Here is a 21,397-nt window from a genome sequence, read left to right as displayed (position 1 = left end):
AGATAAATTGACAAAGGATCTCAAGAGATACTTCATCAAAGAAGATATAGTCATGGCAAAGAAACACATGAAAATATGCTCATCATTATCATCATTGAGGAACTGTAATTGAAAACTACAATTAGGTACCACTACACCTGACAGGGAATGGTCACGAGGAAAAAGACTGATCAAATCAAGTTTTGGCAAGGTTGTGGGGAATGGAACTCTCACACACTAATGGTGGCAATGAAAATTGTGTGACCACCTTGGAAAACAGTTTGTTTCTTACAATGTTAATCTTTCATCTACCATATGATCCAGCTGTTGCACTGGTAAGGATGTATTCTAGAGGAGGAAGGCATATGTCCATGCCAAGACTTATACACCAGTGTTCACAGCAGCTTTATTTAAGAGAAACCCAATTTGGAAACAACCCAAATGTCCCTCAAGAGGTGAATGAATAAAGCAAATGTGGCATATCCATATACTGTATTATTACACAGCAATAAAAAAAAACTATTGACACACGCAACAAAATAGATAAATCAAAAAATAAATAGGTGTCCAGTTTCTAGCCTGACGTGTAAGGAGCTTCAAAGTCGGCACTCCATCCTAACAAGTAAAAAGCCAAACAAACTGAAAAAACAACTCTTCTCAGATCTATCAGAGAAGTGAGGTCACAAGGCAAATTTGTCTCCAAAATTGAATACAGAGAATACAACCTACCAGAGCAAAAACTCATCAGCAGAGACCTCCGTGGGAACCAGTATCAGTGTAGGAAAACCCAAAATGTAAGTGTTGGGGTCTCTTGGAAGCCGCTGCCTTTGAACCTGGAGTAGAAGCTCCAGCAGCCATCAGGACACAGATCCTCAGAACCTGCCTCCTTCAGACACCTGATATGAGCAAGGCCACCAGCATGAGGAGCTGCACAGGGAGAGACAGATCCAGCACATGTTATAACGTCCTTCTCACAAGGCCCTTTCCTTCTCCTTTCCTTGTTCGTACCCTAAGAACAAAGTGGAAAAGGAATAAGAAGTGGCCTGAATTCATGCAAACATTCATGATCCTGGAATAACAATAGGGCCATCGGCTTACTCATGTGTTATCATTCAATGTTCTCAGCAATCCTGTGGGTAAAGCATTCTTCTCCCCATTTTACAGAGGGGGAAGCTGAGGCTTAGAGAGAGTTATTACCTGTGTCAACTACAAATTGGCACTTGCCATGGTCACTTGCCATCTACCTCTATAAGGATTAAATCAGTTGCCACTGCAGCTGATTACCTTCAACACCCCCTGAAAGGAATTCAGGGTGGAGATCAGGAATGAGGCACTCTGTGCTCTGAGAAAAACTGGCAGAACAGGTCTTCAGATAGTTAGGTATTTTCAGGAGCTGATTTTATGAGCCCAATTCTTGCATCTCCTCATCTCTAGAAAAGCACTAAATTCCTTCATGGTGACCTCTGCTCCTCGTGACTAGCAGTAACCCTCGCGAGACCTGCAAAAAAAAATATGTGCTTTATTGCATGTACTCCCCCTTTTCCAAAATCACATATATACTGACCTTCCCCCCTACCTCTCTGGAGCAGTTTCTCAGAGCTATGTGAAATGCTGTCTCCCGGGCTATAGTCCTCATTTTGCCCCAAATAAAACTTAACTTGCAACTCTCACGTCGTGCACTTTTTTTAAGTCGATACCTGTCTCACCTCCTGTGCCCCTCCTTTAGAAGGAAAGTGGCTCCTGGACACCCCTGGAGCAGGACACCACACTCATTGGGGCCAGGAGGGACCCCAATGGCTTTACCTACGAGACAGCGGAGGCACCGAGCCCCAAAGCGGGAAAGAGGTGACCTGGATGTGGATCCCTTTGTCTCCCCACACCCCAGCGTGGTCCAGCCCCCACCGGGGACCCACACCCTCAGCTGAGTCCCAAACACCTGAAGGCGGGAGCTGCTCTTTTCCCCAGTTTATGTCTGTCTCCCTTAAAAAGTCGTCACGGTCGCCGCTATGACTTTAGGTTTCCACAGCAACCACGATGCGCAGCCCTGTCCTCCACACTGAAATGCCTCCTATGTTGTAGCCATCATTTACAGTCTTGAGAAGCTGCATCCTCTCAGCCACACAACACCACGGGTTCTGTCATCTGCATGAGGAGCTCTGCACTGGGACATAAAAATCCGTGAATACCCAGCACATGTTTGACACATCCTCATCCATCCATCTATTCATCCAGTTAACAGGCATTAAGACCAAACTTTACACGATCTCTTTGGTTAAGTTTTAGGCTTCTCCAGAATGGAAACAAGGAATTAAAGAGTGGAAAGGCAGGTGTGGTAAGCTCAGTTGTTAAGTCTAGGAAGAGATGGCTCCTTCCCATTAAGATTTCAACCTGCTCAAGTTTCTTATAATTGATGATTTTAAAATATGCTTTAAGCCCTATCCCCCTCTCCACATCTCTAGTTACTGTCCTCTTTACATAGATTCTCCCCTTGCACCGAAGTTCTACCAAGAATTCTGCACACTCAGTTCACATCTCCCTGCACCTCCCTTCCAACTCTGCCTTCATCCCTCATCTAACAGGGCTGTGTTCCCCCACGCTTCCACTGACATTACACTTGCCAACTCAACCACCACTTATTTGTCACACTTATACTGTAGATCCAGAATGTCGAAATAATTTTTCAAATAGAGACAAATAGGTATTTCCTCAAGAGAAAAGGATTTCCCTTCCACAGGGCAGAATTCAAACACTTGGGTATAGACAAGGAATTACATTACAGGGCAATCAGTTACCGAAAAGCTCAAGCTGTAACATACCTTCCATGGAGTTAGAGTTAGATAACATGAAGGCTGTGCTTTTGACAATTGGCTTTCAAATGACGCACACATTTTCTCGGACATATCTCATAATTTTACTTCACTGAAATGGATTTTGCAAATATGTTAAGTGCAAGTTAGCAATAATTATTTTTATGGTCACTTCAATAACCTTTGTTTTATCTGTTTATTTCTTTCTCAAGGGATTACCAACTATGGAATAAAATTGTCTGAAATTATATTGTTGTTCCAAGCTCTGCCATGAAAATATATTGTCTGAAAGCACTGTGTGATATACCATACTTGGACAATATATTGGTAGGTATAGGGAACTCTTCTGCAGTTTCCTGACTGTTAAGTCAAAATTCTCTTACTGCATTGTAGAAATTATGATGTTTGACTTTCTTTTGGGATGTATCCATTAAGAAAGAAAAAAAAAACCAACCTACAAAATCCATATACATCAGTCCATACTGATATCAATAAATGTTTGAATTAATAAAGAAATGGGTGATGAGAGTAACTGTCTTTATCAAATAATTCCAAATAATACATGTTGATACCCTGCCTCTATGAAGTGAACCTGAAATCTGCCTTCCACCTCTGAGGGTAGAGCAGACTTAGTGACTCACTTCTGAAGAACAGAGGAGGAAAATGGAAAACAGTTACTGTACACTGGAGAAACTGGGCAAACAGCACCTTAACCCACTGATGAAGGTCAACATCTCCAGTGACCCAGTGATGTCACTTGAGTACCATGTCCTCCCAGATATGATGTGATGGGAAGGGCACTTCAACTCTGTGGTATTCTTTCTCAAAACAAACAACCACAGTCTAGTCACAAGTAAACTAACAAACTGCCTGTACTCCTCAAGACTGTCAGGGTCATGAAAACAGTGTGGCAGCTCCTCAAATGGTTAAACAGAGAGTCACCATATGACTCAGCAGTTCCACTCCTAGGTACACAGCTAAGAGCAATGACAACATATTTTTACATAAAAACTTGTACACAAATGTATGTAGCATCATTATTCACAGCAGCCAAAAGTGGAAACAACCCAAATGTCCACCAATGAAAGAATGGGTAAATAAAATGTGGTGTACTATTTGGCAATAAAAAGGAATGAAGTACTGATACATGCCATAACATAGATGAACATTGAGAACATTATGCCAAGTGAAGGAAGCCAAATATGCAAAAGACCACATAGTATATGATTCTATCTATATGCAATGTCCAGAAAAAGGCAATTAGTATAGCTGTACCCAAGGAATTCCCCGCTTTACACCCAGACTTCCAAAAGGCTCTTTGTTGTGGCTTTTTGCCACAGCCCCTCCCTCCCACTTTCCTGTCCTGCAATGTTCAAGTTGCAGTTCAGGCGTCTGTCACCAGGTGGCACTAAAGAATCGCCATTTGCAAATTTCTTACAAACAAGTTTATTCAAACAGCAAAGAAAAATACAGTACCTTCCCTTAACATTCAGCCTATGAATATATGTACAGAATGATTCTAATTCTGTCTGAAAACACTGCTAGGTGCAAAAGAAGATTGTGAAAGCATGTACTCCAGAGCCTGCACACGATGGAACACCAAGTGGCAGCAGCAAAACTTGGCAGTTGGTGGGCAGGCAAAGGGCAGGAAGGAGGTGACTGAGAGAGGATGGGGCTTTGGATCGTGGTGTGGGCAGCCTGTACAGTAGTGTTCTGTGTCCTGACAGGGGATGACAGAGTGTGTGAGACAAAGACTAGGCAGCCTGTACAGCCTGTAGGGTTATGGGGGTTAACACGTGTTCTCTGGTAGGAACCCTCTGTAGAGTCCACAAAGTACATCAGCAGACATTAATGAGGGAAGAGATAAATCAGTGCACGCGACATAGATTTGCAGTCAACAGCAGATGGAACTGCTTCAACATAAGTAGAAATTCTCCAAATAGAATTGCTATCATAGTAAACAGTTTCATATTTTACTCTTTCCAAATATACGCTTTTTCATTTGAAAAGAACAAAAATGGAGATGGGTACGATGCCACCTGACATCTGTCATCTTCCTCACCCGGAAGGGTTGCTGAGTGAGTACCCGCGGGGCCACAATAGCAGGGAACGTGATCTGACCATTTCTCCAGCCCTGGAAGCCCATCTTCTAAAAGGGAGGCTGCTCTGTGTCCTCTGGAGAAGGTGAGGGATAGAACCTCATCCCATCCTGCCACTTACTGGAGAGCTGACCTAGGCTCTGTCAGCCTGAGCTTGGGCATCTGTGACGTGGGACTCATGATACCTGTGTCACAGAGCTGTCCTGAGGGGTGAATGAGAAAACCTGCCCAAAGTATATGGCATATTGTGGGACTTCAAAGTCTCTCTAAAAGTCAAGACTCAGTAGCAGGGGCTGGCTGAGCCTTAGGGCTAAGGCAGGCACTGTGGAAAGGTGTTTTTCATTGTTTCTCCTAATGAGAATATAGATATCTTTATGAAGGAAGCAAATCTCTCTCTGGTATGCCTTGAGTTCAAAGTTTTAAAGACAGAAGGATCTCTAGTTTCTTGGGAGACTCAGAAGCTCCTAAGAGCTGCCCAACATCGTGCCTCTGAGCAGACCCTAATCCAGTTCCCCACGCTGGGAAGACAGGCTTGCCTTTGATTCACCTGGTGAGTTCAGTGAGAGGTGGCACCAGGGCAGCAAGCTGTGGTGTTTGCCTAACTGCTGCTCCTGGACTGCTCCGCATGTTAATACGTTTATAGGAAAATTCTGAACCCGACCCACAGCCACCAGGAGAGGGCTCCTCAGATCATGTCACACCAGGATTTCAGCCACCTGCTGCCTCCCTGAGAGGCAAAAATCCAAGAAGCACTAGCGTTTTTGGACACAATTGTCCATTCTTTAATTATTAATAACTAAAAATTTATATTATAATCCATCCTGTTTATTGAAAGTGTTTCATTAACTCTACTGTGAAGTAAGAAGATAAGAAGATAAGGAAGGAAATGAACATGTAGGAAAATTCAAGGGTTAAATCTGAGATGAGATTGCTCCTTCATATTAAATTTTAAACTTGCTCAAACTTCATGGCGTTGAAGATTCAACAACAACAACAACAGCAAAAAACCCTCTTAGGGCCCCTAACCCTTATGCAGACACAGGTGTCTCTCTTTCCTTCTCTCTCTCTCCCTCTTCCCCTTCAAAATATAAGTTCCACAAAGAGAAATGATTAAGCTTAGTGAGGAAGGCATGTCAAAAGGCAAGACAGGGCAAAAACTAGGCCTTTTGTACCACACAGTTAGTCAAACTGTGAATTAAAAAGAAAACTTCTTGAGGGAAATTAAAAGTGCTACTCCAGTGAACACACAAAGGACAAGAAAGCAAACCAACCTTATTGTGGATGTGAGGAGAGTTTTAGTACTCTGGAGAGAAGATGAAACCAGCCACAACATTCTCTTAAACCAAAGCCTAATCCAGAGTGAGGCTTTAATTCTCTGCAATTCTACAAAGGCTGTGATAGGTGAGGAAGCTGCAGAAGAAAAGTTTCAAGCTAGAATAGGTTGGTTCATGAGGTTTAGGGAAAGGAGCCATCTCCATAACATCAAAGTGTGAGATAAAGCAGCAAGTGCTGATGTAAAAGCTGCAGCAAGTTATCCAGAAGATCTAGCTAAGATAATTAATGAAGGTGCCTACACTAAACAACAGATTTTCCATGTAGACAAAACAGCCTTATATTGGAAGAGGATGCCATCTAGGACTCTCATGGCTGGAGAGGAGAAGTGAACGCCTGGCTTCAAAGCTTCAAAGGACAGGCTGGCTATCTTGTTATGGGCTAATTCAGCTGGTGACTTTAAATAGAAGTCAACGCTCATTTACCATTCTTAAGATCCTAGGGCACTTAAGAATTATGCTAAATCTACTCTGTGCTCTATAAATGGAGCAACAAAGACTGAATGACAGCACATCTGTTTACAACATGGTTTACTGAATATTTTATGTCCACTGTTGGGACATATTGCTCAGAAAAAAAAAGAATTATTTCAAAATATTACTGCTCATAGACAACTCACATGCTCACCCAAGAGCTCTGATGTAGAGGTATAGTGAGATTAATGTTTTCATGCCTGCTAAAATTATATCCATTCTGCAACCCACAGATCAAGGAGTAGTTTTAACCCTCATGTACTGTTATTTAAGAAATACACTTCATAAGGCTATAGCTGCCATAGACAGTGATTCTTTTGATGGATCTGGGCAAAGTAAATTGAGAATCTTCTGGAAAGGATTTACCATTCTAGATGTCATTAAGAACATTATTGGTTCATTGAAAGACGTCAAAATATCCACATTAACGGGGGTTTGAAAGAAGTTGATGGATGACTTTGAGGGATGCAGGACTTTAGTGGAAGAAGTAACTGCAGATGTGGTGGAAAGAGCAAGAGAATTAGAATTAGAAGAGGAGCCTGAATACGTGATTGAATTGCTGCAATCTCATGATGAAACTTTAACCGACGAGGAGCTGTTTCTTATAGATAAGAGAAGAAAGTGGTTTCTTGAGATAGAATCTACCCCTGGTGAAGATGCTGTGAAGATTGTTGAAATGACAACAAAGGATTTAGAATATGACATAAACTTAGTTGATAAAAAATGTGGCAGGCTTTGAGAGGACAGACCCAATTTTTTCTTAAACATGTTTATTGGAGTATAATTGCTTTACAATGGTGTGTTGGTTTCTGCTGTGTAACAGTGAATCAGCTATACATATACATATATCCCCATGTCTCCTCCCTCTTGCATCTCCCTCCCTCCCACCCTCCCTATCCCACCCCTCTAGGTGGTCACAAAGCACCGAGCTGATCTCCCTGTGCTATGTGGCTGCTTCCCACAAGCTATCTATTTTACATTTGGTAGTGTATATATGTCCATGCCACTCTCTCACTTTGTCACAGCTTACCCTTCCCCCTCCCCGTGTCCTCAAGTCCATTCTCTATGTCTGCGTCTTTATTCCTGTCCTGCCCCTAGGTTCTTCATGACCTTTTTTTTTTTTTTTTAGATTCCATATATATGTGTTAACATATGGTATTTGTTTTTCTCTTTCTGACTTACTTCACTCTGCAGGACAGACTCTAGGTCCATCCACCTCACTACAAATAACTCAACTTCGTTTCTTTTTATGGCTGAGTAATATTCCATTGTATATATGTGCCACATCTTCTTTATCCATTCATCTGTCGATGGACACTTAGGTTGCTTCCATGTCCTGGTTATTGTAAATAGAGCTGCAATGAACATTGTGGTACATGACTCTTTTTGAATTATGGTTTTCTCAGGGTATATGCCCGGTAGTGGGATTGCTGGGTCGTATGGTAGCTCTATTTATAGTTTTTAAGGAACCTCCACAGTGTTCTCCATAGTGGCTGTATAAATTTACATTCCCACCAACAGTGCAAGAGTGTTCCCTTTTCTCCACGCCCTCTCCAGCATTTATTGTTTCTAGATTTTTTGATGATGGCAATTCTGACCGGTGTGAGGTGATACCTCATTGTGGTTTTGATTTGCATTTCTCTAATGATTAATGATGTTGAGCATCCTTTCATGTGTTTGTTGGCAATCTGTCTATCTTCTTTAGAGAAATGTCTATTTAGCAGACCCCAATTTTGAAAGAAGTTCCACTGTGGGTAAAATGCTGTCAAACAACAGTGCATAGAAATCGTTTCTGCAAAGGAGAGTCCATCGATGCAGCACACTTCACTGTTGTCTCATTTTAGGAAACTGCCACAGCCACCCCAACCTTCAACAACCACCACCCTAATCAGTCAGCAGCCATCAAAACTGACACAAGACCCTCCAACAGCAAAAAGATTATGTCTCACTGAAGTTTCAGATGATTGGTAGCAACTTTCAGCAATAAAGTATTTTTTAATTAAGGTATGTACATTGTTTTTTAGACTTAATGCTATTGTACACTTAATAGTCTACAGTATAGTGTAACCATAACTTTTATAAGAAATGGAAAACCAAAGCACTTGTTTGACTCACTTTATTGCAATATTTGCTATATTGTCGTGGTCTGCAACCAAGCTCACAATATTTCCAAAGTATACCCTTATCTATAATTGAGGCAAGGCTGAGTGAATCAGTAGGAAGAGTAAAGGCCAAGTTCAGAAGACATGGGTTCCAGTCTGGAATCAGCCAATGAGTAGGAGCATGACATGGGGCAGTGTGGGACATTAAGGTCCCAAACCTCAGGTTCCCCATCCCGGGAGTGAGGATTCTCCCCCTCATAGGGTCCTTGTCAGGATTTATTGAAATCACAAGACAGTGAAGGGCACAAAAGTGCCTTAGTCTCAGCCAGGCCTGAAATCTGAGGCTCGGTTTCCTTATCAGTAAAGAATGAATCACAATATGGAGTTTGTAGTTATGTCAAAAGGATTAAATGTTATGTGTAGATTAAAAGGTAAGCCAGTGTCATATTATGCACATAATTAATGAGAATATAAAAATGATGATAACTCATCAGGGGTTAATGGAACGTTTTGCTTCCTTCCTTAATTTTTCTTTTACTATTTTCCAAGTTCATTTAAATGTTTTGAAATATATTTAAGAGTATTCCACGCAGCAAATTATTCAAAAACTTTCAAACCTGGAATTTTACCTCTGGAAGGTTCATTTGGTCTTTGCTATGCAAAACTACGCCTGCTAAAAATCACAGACTCTCGTTGTAGTACTCTCATGGGCTCTTGTAGAGGAAGGAGCATCAATCCACAGCCTCCTCAGCTTCTCTGAACTACACGCTCCGATTGCTGTCTGTGGAAGAACTCTGCATTTCCGTTGCTGAACTGACCTGTGTCCCCAGCATCTCTCTCAAAAGTGGCAGAGAGAATCTGAGGCAAATCTTCAGACAAGATATTTGAAAATGTCAGCATCTTAAGTCCACTGTGTGATGCTACAGCCTATGAAACATTGTGAGCTCACAGTCTTTGGTCCCCTTTCACATGAAAAATGTGTCTGGAGATGGTAAAGGTGGTGCAGTTACTAGATGCCTAGTGGTAATCAAACCAGTAGGGTATGTCTGAGACTTCTCATGTGAAGTGAAGTTTAAGCTGAGATCTGAGCCTAAGGAGGCTTTAGCCAGCAGAAGAGGAGAGGGTGGAGACTAGCCAGATATAACAGGAAGGAAATACCCTGTAACCTGGTTTATCCATTTGGAAAATCCAGAGCGGCAATCCCTTACCCAGAAGTTTGTCACTCTGGGAAAAACTTTGTGAAACTTAACAGGACAGTTGTAGAAAGTACCTGAACCCCTTCTGCCCTCCTTGCTCCCACCTCAGGCCTTTACTGACCACCAGCCCTCTAAGAGGAGTCCTATATTATTACTATGATTTCTATCTGTGAAACCATAGAGAAGAAGAAAGTCGTTAGGTAAAGCAATTTGAGTATGATTTTATTTTACGTGTTCTCCCACCACTCACCATGCAAAGCAACTTTTAATAAATTTTTCTTTCCTTTTCCCAAATTTTCCACTGGAGGAAATTCAGAAATTGGAGGTCCATGATAACTGGTGAACATATTGTCAACCAAGAAATGCAGAAGGCTGCAAATAAGAAAAAGAGTTTTTACTTAGGGCCTTATGAATTGTAATCTGGGAGGCACTGATTTGAGTAGCAACTCAAATGTGCTCACGGGGAAACAAAAATGGCAAGAGTTTATAAAGGTGACATATAAAGACTATCCAGAGAAGTTATATAGGTTATCTTTACAGAACTATGATTGGTTCTGGCAGGCATTCAGTCACTTGAGGCACCAGATTGGTTGCCATGCTCTGGTCTCCAGGGAATAATGAAAACAAGTTCCAGTCGGTCTCAGGTTGGCCGGGTCAAAGGTTTATGTTGCATTTGGGGGTAGAAATATGTAAGTCCTACTTCCATACTAGCCTCCTGGCTCCATTTTCAATCCCTTTGACATAAGTAACCACATTTTGTTGTCCATGGTCCACATGTCTAGAATTGCAGCTTAGGCATCACTCAGAAGGAATCTTTGGAAGGATGGAGGGAGCAAGATCTCATTCAGAGTGACATTTCTGGAAGATTTTGTGGCAAAGGAAGCATTAAGGGTAGCCCACGTACATTAAAACTAGTGGCAAAAACATTTCTTCTGCCTCTCCCTCCCAACTATGACGGGCAACCCATATGTGTGTAATTGAGAGACAAAAGTAATGTGAAAAAGCATATAGATTTAGAAATATACCATTAATCCACCTACCTATTATTTTTGTAGTGAAATTCCCAACCAGGTATATACTACTATGCTATAAAATTTTACATCAGTTATTTTTCTGATTTCAAATTGCTATCTTTATAAACTAATGAAGTGCAAGAATGTGTATTAGAGAAAATATTTTTCTATATTTTTTTTCATCTTGTTACATAGCAAGATGTACATCCTTGATAGTTTAGTTTATATTCCCCAGATATATTTCTCTGTGTACAGTACTATATAAACAGGTTTACATGACATATATATTCTTCCAAATTTTGCTCACAGTATGTATACTCTTTTCCTCATGTTATGTATGTTTATGTATATGTGCATATGTAAATATATGTACACACTTACATACATTTATAATTGTTTTTGTACTTGTTTAATCTTTATATGTTTGTGATGTATAGTTCTTATTTAAAATTTTTTCAATAGACTTTGAAAGACACTCTTACTATCAGATTTATTTATGTATGAGAATATTAAACATTTGCCTATAAAATATTTTTCCTATAATTTGCATTCCTTTCTATGTGACATTTTTGTTTGGGATTGACAAGGTTTTCTTTTTCTAACTTCCCTTCAATTTCTCAAATAAGCTTGTAACAGTTAAAAGGTTTTTTGGGTCACATATGCAGTTTTGAATTCCCCTGGTGTCAATGCCACGCAGATAGGGTACTCAAACAACCCTCTCACCCATGTCTTGGTCTTGGAAGTTCATGATGGAGATAAAATCCACTCCCTTAAGCCTGGAGTGCCACAGGGATTGAACTATCTGGGGGCGGGTGTGCTGGGCATGTGGGGCCCAAGTAGAAGCAGAGGAAAATTAACCTCCATGGAGGGGAGAAAATGATCCCCTACATGGGATCCCCTCCATGGGAGGGAGAGGCAGAAGAAATGCTTTTGCCACTAGTTTTAATGTACGTGGGCTACCCTTAATGCTTCATTTGCCACAAAATGATGACTTACAGAATTGTGTTAGGCCAGAAGCACTTTACACGGTATCTCCTATAAGCAAACACATGTTCAAATATTTTCACCATTCTTCATCAATGTAGATTTTGGTCTAAAGCCCTTTTCCATTGTGCCCTGAATCCCTCAAGGCTTTGAATCTAGAATTCCCAGTGGACTAGTATTTGATGCTACCCTATGTATTACTCATTTTCCTTTCTGTCATAGCTGCATTATTTTAAAGTTAAAAAATCCATGAAAATTAAAGCAATTTCTGTACTGTCAAAAGAAAAAAACTAAAAGACTGGGAAGTTGGGAGACAACATTTCAAACATTATTACAGATTTTGTACTCATGTGCAAGAACCAAAAGGATTTCTGTTAATCAGTAGAGAAAGGGACAAAAGATAATTGCAAATAATTCGCCTAAGAAGCAAAATGCTTCTCCAATAACCTCTGGAAAGATGACAAACCATTAACTGAAGAAATGAAAATCTGAAGATGTCATAATAAGTGAAAAAAATGAATTTGCATAAAATTACTTATGTAATTGCAAAATTTAAAAAGAATATGTATAGAACTACATAACTACACAAATGCTTTAAGTTAGGTATTCACATCACCAAAAGAGAAACACATCTGGAAAATGTGCACCAATCCTCTTACATTGGATATTTTGGGTATTTGTGACTCAGGGTGAGGGGATCATGTAGATGGAAGGTGCAGAATGATTTTATTTTCTAAGTATACATTTTTAATGTTTAATATTTTGTGATTAGGCTAATTTGTTGAGAGTAACACTCAAAAATATCTAATAAGCAACTAACAAAAAAAAGTGCACATATATTTACCATGTTATCAAAGAGTTCACATGACACTGTTTCATAAAAAATAAAAAATTTCAATTTTTGACTTGACAGTTTATCTGTGTGGTGTGTGCATTTCGGTCTTACACTTCTTTTACCCCCAAATGTTCACACACTTATGTGCAGATTTTTCCTCACCTCTCTCAGTGGCTGGACTTTTCTCAGGGCATAGAGATCCAGGAAGGGATTGTGGACACGGGGTAGAAAATTCCAGAAAGTAGTGGAAAATTCCAGAAATGTCTAACTGATGTACTGGAGCCCAATCTCCTCTCTCCTTCCCTCTGCCTTGAAACCTCTCTGGTCTGGAACTTTCAGAGATACAATTCCGGCTCTGACCACTAGGGGCATCTATCTACATTGAGGACATTTTTTTTTTTAAAGGAAAATACATGATTTGTTTTCTTTTACTGTCATTACAGTGACCCACAAAACTCTGATTGCTATTTCGTTTATAGTCTTCAGGTCTGTTCTTTGTTGTTTGGTTTTTGGATTTTTTTTGTTTTTTGGTATTATCTCTCTGAGGTGGGCTGAGGTTAATTCCAGCCATTTGACTATTTTCAGAAAATTCTGTTACTTTGTACTAACTTAAGACAATCTCCCACACTACAGCAATAACTTAGTAAATCTGTGCATGGAGAAGTCATCTTCCATTGCATGGAGCTCAATTCCAGTCTCTGTTTCTCCAGGTAGCATCTGAATGACCCTAGATAAGCTCCAGCACCTCAGTAAGCCTCAGCAACTTTGGAAAGTTGGTGATTCTGATATCAGAGTCCCCTTGTGAGGAATTCATGAAAGAATAGAGGCAATGTAGCAAGTACAGAGCCTGGCCTACAGCTGGCACACAGAGTTCTCTGGGTTTGCCGAATGAAGGAACACAATGTAGTGTAGCTGATCCAGAGTCTGGCATACAGAGCTCCCTGTGTTTGTAACCAGAATTACCAAGGTCCCCTAAGCCTCCTGATTCCAGATGGCCTCCTCTGCAAGGGTGGTACAGTTGGAAAGAGTTCCCTGGGTGTTAGGCTGGTAGCAAACTCAGGGGGCAGTAATTACAGGAAGTTAAGTCTCCTCTGGCTCCCAGGGCTCTCCTCCTCTATGCCCTTGGGGAAGGGACTTCCTGTTAGGACGCCATCTTGTTTGTGTGGCTCTGACAAAGTGGTTTGGGGCTTGCACTCTCCTTCTTCGGCAGCCCTTCCTGATATTCTCCAAACCTCCAGCTCCAGACCCACAGATTCTCTTCACGAGCGGCCTGTGAGGAGGGCGGTGACAGATCACTGCCTTCAGGCCACCCCATGGGTGAGTTGGTCAGCATGAGACCTTGTCCTCAGGTCCCCACAGGGCAGGAGGGGTTCTGGGGTCCCTCCCTAACCCCAACCCACAGGACCCCCAACAAGCTAACCCTCCTTTAGAGGAGGCATGCAGAGGGCTCAGGCTCACTATTTCCCACTCTCTTGAGGAAATGGGTCAAGTGGGCTCTGACACACCCATCCTGATTCCATGTGGAAAATCTCCCCTCTTATGGAAATGGCCATGGCTGAGGTGAATTATTTCCCCTGGCTAAGGAAAAGGCACAAGTCATGTGATCTTCTCAGGTCTAGGGTTTGGAGAGTAGGGAGGGTCACCTAGGTGGGGCGTGGGATTGTGTAAACTAATATTCCTTGGATTTATACGAGGTGGGGGAGGGGCAGAAAACCCACCATTACCACTGAATATTACATTAACTAGTCAGGGTAAATTGTATTAGTCCATAGAAGCTTACTGAGGCTTGCTTTGTTGCCCAGCATATGATCTATTCTGGAACGTTCGATGAGTAGTTGTTATGTGCATTGTTCTATGTCAATTAAATACATTTGTTAACTTAAGTAACATTTTGAATCCTTCTCCGTCTAGCTGAGTTTTTGTCTGCCATTTTGTGCATCACCCAGTGAGCTGTGTTAAAATGTCCCACTGTGACTGTGAATTTGTCCATGCTCTATTTCTGTTAGATTTTGCTTTGCATATTTTGGCTCTATTTTAGGACATGTATACAAGTTTAGAATTTTATATTAATATCTCCTTATTGCATTGAACCTGTTATCACAAAGAAATCTCCTTCTTTCTCTAGTGATGCTTTTTTCTTTAAGGTGTACCTTTTCTTTTACTAATAGGGTTATACCAGCTTTCTGTAGGTTGCTGTGGAAAAGGTATACATTTTGCCATTTTTTTAATTTTCAAATTTTCTAGATGATTAAAATTTGCATGTGTCTCTTTTCAGGAGCATTTGATGGAAGGTTTCTTGTCCAGTCTGATAATAGCTGTCTTTCTATTTGGAATATTAATCTGAAATTTTTAATGTAAAAGTAGATGTAATTTGGTTTATATATACTATCTTACTGTATATTTATTTTTGCCTCTTCTAAGTTCTTTTTCCTTTCCTTTCCTTTGAAATGATTAACATTTTATAGCTATTAAATTGTTACCTCATGTGGCTAGATAAACATTCTTTTGCCATTCTTGTAGTGTTTACCCTTCAGATTACAGTGTACATTTTTGCCGTTTCAGTCTAATGTTAGTTAATTAGTTCTTTAAAACTCCTCAGACAATTAGGGGACCTTGAGACACTTTGATTCCATATATCCTCCAAATTTATTGTTATGCATTTTCATTCTCTATATATTTAAATCCCCAGAAGAAATTACTATCATTGTGTTATATAGTCAACACTCATTTAAATTTGCCTACATATTCACAAATGTCATTAGTCTTTCTTTCCTGTATCTATGTGCCTCCACCTGGGAGGATATTTCTTCTGCCCAAAGAAGAGCCTGTAACATTTCTTTTAGTTTGAGTCTTCTGGTCACATATTTTCCAAGTTTTTGCTACACGATGATGAAATGAATGCATATTTTAGGACTGTTTTTCCTTAAAGCATACTTTTTCTCCTATTACAATAATACTGTTACACTGAGTTGATATCTTGTTACTTTTGGAAACTTCTCAACCAAGATCTCTTCAAATACCACTTCTCCGCTGTTCCCTCCCCTTCTTTCCGGGACTCACATTAACCATGTGTGAGGTATGTTCACTGCATCACCTTTAATTATCTCCCCCTCGCTTTTGGTATTCTCCATGTTATGTCTCTCCAGGCTCCATTGTGGATCTTTTCATCGGACTTATCTTTCATACCTCTAATTCTTCCGTCAGGCAGGGAGGTCACCTCTGACCCTTGAACCATCACACCAGGGTAGATTTCAGGGTAGGTTTTATTGTGCTCCTAGAGCCGAGCAGAGAAGAGAGAGTTAGAGATGAAAAGCCACTTGTCCCAGGTCACATAACCTGAACCAAGCAGAGCAGGGACTAACATCACAGACTAAACCCTGGGTCCAGACCCTTTCCTCTGTGCTTGTTTTCTTCTTGGCTGTGAATGCTCCCCACCTCTTGTTTCCTGAGAAGCAGAAACACAGTGAAGTCTCTCAGCCTTTTTTTTTTCTTCCTAACTATGATAATTTCCTATTTAGATTATAAAGTTGGTGATATTTCTTCATTAGCCGGATATTTACCCAGGAATTTTTCTGGTACTGAGACCATTGATGTGATATTCTCAATTTCAGGGTACAATAAGCAAGTTACCTCCTTACAAAGAAGAGCAAGACGCTGGCGTATTTACCAAAGGAGGTATAACAATTGGTCTGAACAAGTCAGGTCTGGTATTCATCCTTCATCCCAGCAACAACAAGATGGAGATCAAGCAACAAGTGATGTTCACAAGGATACTGGAGTAAGATAGTAAGTGACGAGGCAGCATGGCTGACAAGTATCAACCAGTGAAAAACAAAACCTTGTAGTTAAATATGTCATTCTTCTCTCTAACCTGGAAGAGTGAGGAATGATGGGATCAGGTTAATGGTTGAGCAATCTTTATTGTAGCTCTGCTATCATTGGGGAAAATGTAGAGAAGACTTCCCAAGGCTATACGGACCACTTTCTTCTCTCCACTTCCCCACAGTGCTCCCTATGCCATTCCATCCTGTCATCGGAGAGGCAATTTTCAGAAACAAGACGAAACCCATGTTAACAAGGAGACAGAGCAAAAGCCTCCAGAGAGACGAATGGAGAGAAACAGGCAGGATGAGACCTTGGGGAGCTGGTTCAAGACCACAGTGAGTGTGCTGGCTAAATGGACCTGACATGTAGAAGAAGATGACAGAGGGAGTCATGTTGGGCGCGTGTAGAGATGCTGGGAACTTTTCTCTCGTGGCAGTGGAGTTGGTAATCTGTCTTGTTATTACTAGGAGTTAACTTCCTAGATCATGTGAGGGCAGGTTCAGAGAAGCAACATAAAGGGAGCAGACTGACTGCAGGGAGCATGGGAGAGGCTGTCTAAAAGCAAAGGAGGAAACTACTGCCAAGGAGATGGAGCAACTTCACACCAGAAGACGCAGTTTGGCTCAAGCTGAGTGTGGGAGGAGGTTGAGTCTCTGGGGTCCTTGTCAGAGGGGCAGGCCAGGTCTGCCTTAGGTAGGATCTCTTAGAACTTTATAAAAGTAAGTACATGTGAAAGACATGAAGTCGATTATTTCAGGAAAAGTATTTAAGTGGAAAGAAAGGGTATTTAGGAAGTCCATGTCTGGTGTAAAAGTTAGCGATAACAGATATTGTCCTACCTTAAGAAATTACCTAAAGCCTGAAAAAAGGTCCTAAAGCAAGACACAGCTGGGTCTTATCTTAACCTTGGATTCCATTGTATCAATTTTCTTTCCCCAATTATTTCTTTGGCTCCTAGATTCCCTTCGGTATTCAATATGATGAAAAGTGGCTGCTGAATTTGATTCAGAAGCAATGCAGTGTCCCCTTCACCCCAGTCGAAGTAAGAGAGGACATGGAGGCCCATGAGAGGAAACGGGGTAGATGGCAGGCCCAGATGAGAAAAGCCTCTGGTCTCATATTATGCTTCTCTTGTCACTCTCCCTACAGTTTCACTATGAGAAAATGCAGGCCCAGTTCTTCGTTGAGAATGCCAACATTGCCTTCGCACTGAAGAATGTCAACGGCAAGATTTACAATGAGGCTAATGAAAGGGTGTGTGTCAAGGGCATGAGCAGGGCTAGCAGGGGGCAAGAGGGCAGGACAGGGGCATGGTCTTGCTTGTTCCCAGGGCTCAGATTTCCTGGAGCTTACCCAGCCCCTCTTGTGTTCTCAACAGATATCTATCTTTGTTGATCCCTGTGATGCACCCCACTCTGTGCTGAAGGAGCTGAGGTCAGAAAAGGTGGAGCAGATAAAGGTAATGCAGACTCAACACAACCTGTGCACTCACAGCCAGACCCACCTATTGCCCCCGATCACCACCTCAGACTCAGAGCCCTGAACCCCATCCCTAACTCTGCAGCTGCCCGTGAAGGAACGACACGATGCCTCCCAGCAATCTCTTGACATCCAGAGGCTCTGCTCTGACCCTGGTATGGCTACAGCAGTAATTGTAGAGCAGGTGAGGGCAGAGGGGTCTAGCTGGGAAGGATACTCAGGAATGGTACCTCGGGGAGGGGTTGGTGCTGGAGCTGTACCAGCCAGGAGCCTCTCAGCCTCTGTTTCCCTCCTCCTGGCTTCCTGGAGACTTGATGACCCGTGGTACTGGAATGCCGCGAAACCCTAGAAATGGCATGGCCGCCTCCCTGCAGATCCATCCAGGGAATATGCCCAAGGTGAGGACCTTAGACCCAATGTTGGGGCTGGTGGTGATGGTGGGAGAGATTAGGTAGAAGAGGCAGATTGGTCTCAGGTATCCCCTGCTGGGGTCCTCACTCCAACTCTTTCCTCATCATAGCTTTTGCCCTTGGAGCTGAGCAATAAGAAACCCTACCAGCTGCATGGCCTGTCCAACTCTATGCCGAATGCTTCCAACACCAAGAACTTGAACCTCTCCAACACTGAGGTGAGGTGTGGTACCCAGATCCATCTTTGAAGGGAAGGTGGGAAAGCTCATGTGATGGTGACAGAGGAAGGGAAATGGATTTGTAGGAAAAGGAAGGGACTGGGGTGCACGGCCATCTTGGCTCTGTTTCTCTGGCCCATGTGGTTCCTCCTCATAATCACAGGTGAAGTCTGCAGGGGAGATGGACAAGGGTGAGCGGCTGGAGCCAGAAGGGATGTGTGCAGACAGAAACCCCCTGTGCACCAGCTTCCCTGATAAGTCAACCAACATAAGGTCAGATGTATCCTCTGTTACCCACTGGGAGCCTGAGCTACTCCCGAAAGTGGCCGTTTGCAAGGGGCAGCTGACATGGACCTCAGGGAGGACTACAGGCCCTATGCTCTCCTCTCTGCATCACAAAGTTGACAAAGTTTCAACCAACATCCAATGGGCCCCCAGCCCAATATCTGCATATTTTACATTCTTACCTGCTGTGTCTGAGCCATTCTGGGGCAGGTGAAGAGCTGCAAAAGGGGCGCCGTTTCCCCTTTCTTCTCTCTTCTTCCCTTACCCCCACCATGGGAGAGCTTCTTTCCCTTCCCTTTGTTTTCTCTCTCTCCCTTGCCTCTAGGCCCGAATGTCTCTGTCATCTCTCCCCTCGTACCTTCACTCCTTTTCTGTCTTCATCCCCCTTCATCTCCCTCCCTGCCTCCTGAGCCCCACCTCACTCACCTCCCTGCCCCAGCATCCTGGGCCATCCATGGGGGGAGTCCAGGTCTTGGTCCAGGTCTTGGCAGAGTGCTGGACCCCCAGTGAGGTAGCAGAGCCTCGGACACACACCCCATTCCCTCTTCTCTCCACATCCTGCAGTGGGGCCCGGGAGGAAGGAAGGGAGGGGAAGGAAGCCCTGCAGCATGGGTTTGAAATGCTGGTCCTTGTGGCACTGGAGAAGAGAGTCCGGGCATTCTGTGGGGGAGCTACCCAGGGGAAGGAGAGGAAGGGAGGGAGGGAGGCGGGGAGGGAGGTAGGGCATGCTCTCCCTCTGTGTCAGTCGATGGGGAACGTGTTCAGGGCCCTGGAAGGCTGGGACACTGGGGTGTGGGTGTACTTGCTCCCATGAGGAGGAGGGTCACCACCATAGTTTCACTGACTTTTCTGTTTTGTCTTGATTTTGGCAGCTCCATCCTGGAATTGTTCCCCAAGTTACTAACCTTGGTAAGTGTATACCTTGTTCACTGACTCCTCTAACTGGCACTGACAGCACCCACAAACTACTCTGAACCCCGTTGGGTCTTGCCCCAGTTACAGTTTTGAAACTGACCCTTAAAAGTCCTGGGCGGAGGGGGATGGTACAGCCCCTGTGGGAACCTGACAAAGGTTCTGGATCTTCTTCAACCACGTTCTTCACAGGCTTGGGGAACCCACGGTGATGATCCAAACTGTAGTCCTGCCCATGGAATTTCCAGGGCCCTTTCACCCCTCACCTCTGACCCTCACCCTCTCTTGGGCCCATCCTTTTCCCTGATCATCCGGTACCACCTCCTGGTCTGCACTGCTGACTTCCTCTTCTCTTCCCCAGGGCGGCCAGGAGACATCCCCACTGGCTAAGTGTGGTATTGAAGCCTGCAAGCGCTTACCAACCTGCAAGGTGAGGATGGACGATCAAGTCGGGTTGTAAGTGGTGCATGAGAAGGGGGTGTCAGCCCTGGTCCTGAGGACTGTTTTGATTCCAGGGCAGCTACTTTGGATCTGATGAGCTGAAGAGCCTAGTCCTGCAATTCCTGCAGCAGTAAGTACCTCTGGGAAGCTGAGCAAGGGGGGGAGGGCGAGGACAGGTGAGGCCACCTAAGCACAGGTCTGCTCAGGGCAGTTTCCAAGTCTCATGTGAGGTCCAGACCACAGAGATAGACTGTCCTCAATGCTCCCCCTCAGGTACTACTTGATCCATGACTATGGAGACCGACGGGGTCTCGTGGGTGCTTATCACGAGGAGGCCTGCTTCTCCCTGACCATTCGCTTCCACCCCGAGGACCCATCCCCGTGAGTATCACAGCACAGGCTCTGCTCCTGGGTCATGTGGCTCCCCAGCAGACACAGGCCAGCTCCTGCAAACACCCACCACCCACTGTTGCTCTTTGTCTCCTAGAAGCAGCTTGTGCAAGTACTTCAAGGACAGTAGGAATATGAAGAAGCTCACGGACCCCCGTGAGTGTGTGATGGGAAGACTGGGTGGGAAAGGGCGGTGAAGGGGTCAATCATAGGGCCCAGGGCGTGGCAGCCCCTGACCTTCGCTCGCTTCCCCTCCCCTCACAGACCTGCGGGTCCAGCTGCTGAAGCACACAAAACGTGACATTGTGCACACCCTCTGTGTGTTGCCCAAGACTCAGCATGACTTAAGCTCCTTCGTGGTGGACACGTGGTCCCAGACGGTGAGCTCCTGCTTCCTCCCTCGGGGGGGGCCCAGGAAGCCGCAGGTGGGTAGGAGGTGCAGGTGGTGACTGGGCGCCTGGGCTCTTCCCTTTCAGGAAACGATGCTCTGCTTCTCTGTCAGCGGGGTGTTCAAGGAAGGTGAGTGTGTGTAGACCCCCTCCCCAGTTGCCCCACTGATGCCTGCCCCAGGCCAGGCTCAATCCCAGAACCACCCAGCTTCCCTGACCCCTTCCCTT

The 21,397-nt window shown here is 43.5% G+C and overlaps 1 protein-coding gene across 1 annotated transcript in view; it reads left to right on the top strand.

Moving 5' to 3' along the window:
* The window catches only part of LOC309652176 (nuclear RNA export factor 3-like), a gene marked incomplete at its 3' end in the record, with an annotated part of 158,908 nt that overhangs the window by 136,102 nt on the left and 1,409 nt on the right, over window positions 1–21,397 (top strand). Inside the window, exons 9-24 of the mRNA XM_082445689.1 lie at window positions 16,432–16,606; window positions 16,827–16,980; window positions 17,604–17,687; window positions 17,795–17,899; window positions 18,024–18,104; window positions 18,210–18,279; window positions 18,434–18,522; window positions 18,645–18,752; window positions 18,916–19,247; window positions 19,910–19,946; window positions 20,311–20,379; window positions 20,465–20,520; window positions 20,664–20,771; window positions 20,878–20,936; window positions 21,045–21,160; window positions 21,257–21,299. Of these exons, the coding sequence (XP_082301815.1) occupies window positions 16,432–16,606; window positions 16,827–16,980; window positions 17,604–17,687; window positions 17,795–17,899; window positions 18,024–18,104; window positions 18,210–18,279; window positions 18,434–18,522; window positions 18,645–18,752; window positions 18,916–19,247; window positions 19,910–19,946; window positions 20,311–20,379; window positions 20,465–20,520; window positions 20,664–20,771; window positions 20,878–20,936; window positions 21,045–21,160; window positions 21,257–21,299 (1,686 nt within the window). The remainder of the gene's footprint in view (window positions 1–16,431; window positions 16,607–16,826; window positions 16,981–17,603; window positions 17,688–17,794; window positions 17,900–18,023; window positions 18,105–18,209; window positions 18,280–18,433; window positions 18,523–18,644; window positions 18,753–18,915; window positions 19,248–19,909; window positions 19,947–20,310; window positions 20,380–20,464; window positions 20,521–20,663; window positions 20,772–20,877; window positions 20,937–21,044; window positions 21,161–21,256; window positions 21,300–21,397) is intronic.

The sequence above is a fragment of the Balaenoptera physalus genome (genome assembly GCF_965194825.1).
Source record: "Balaenoptera physalus genome assembly, chromosome: X".
In the NCBI taxonomy this organism is placed as follows: Eukaryota; Metazoa; Chordata; class Mammalia; order Artiodactyla; family Balaenopteridae; genus Balaenoptera; species Balaenoptera physalus.
Note: the sequence above shows the minus strand (reverse complement) of the source record. Positions and strands in the feature narration are given on the sequence as shown.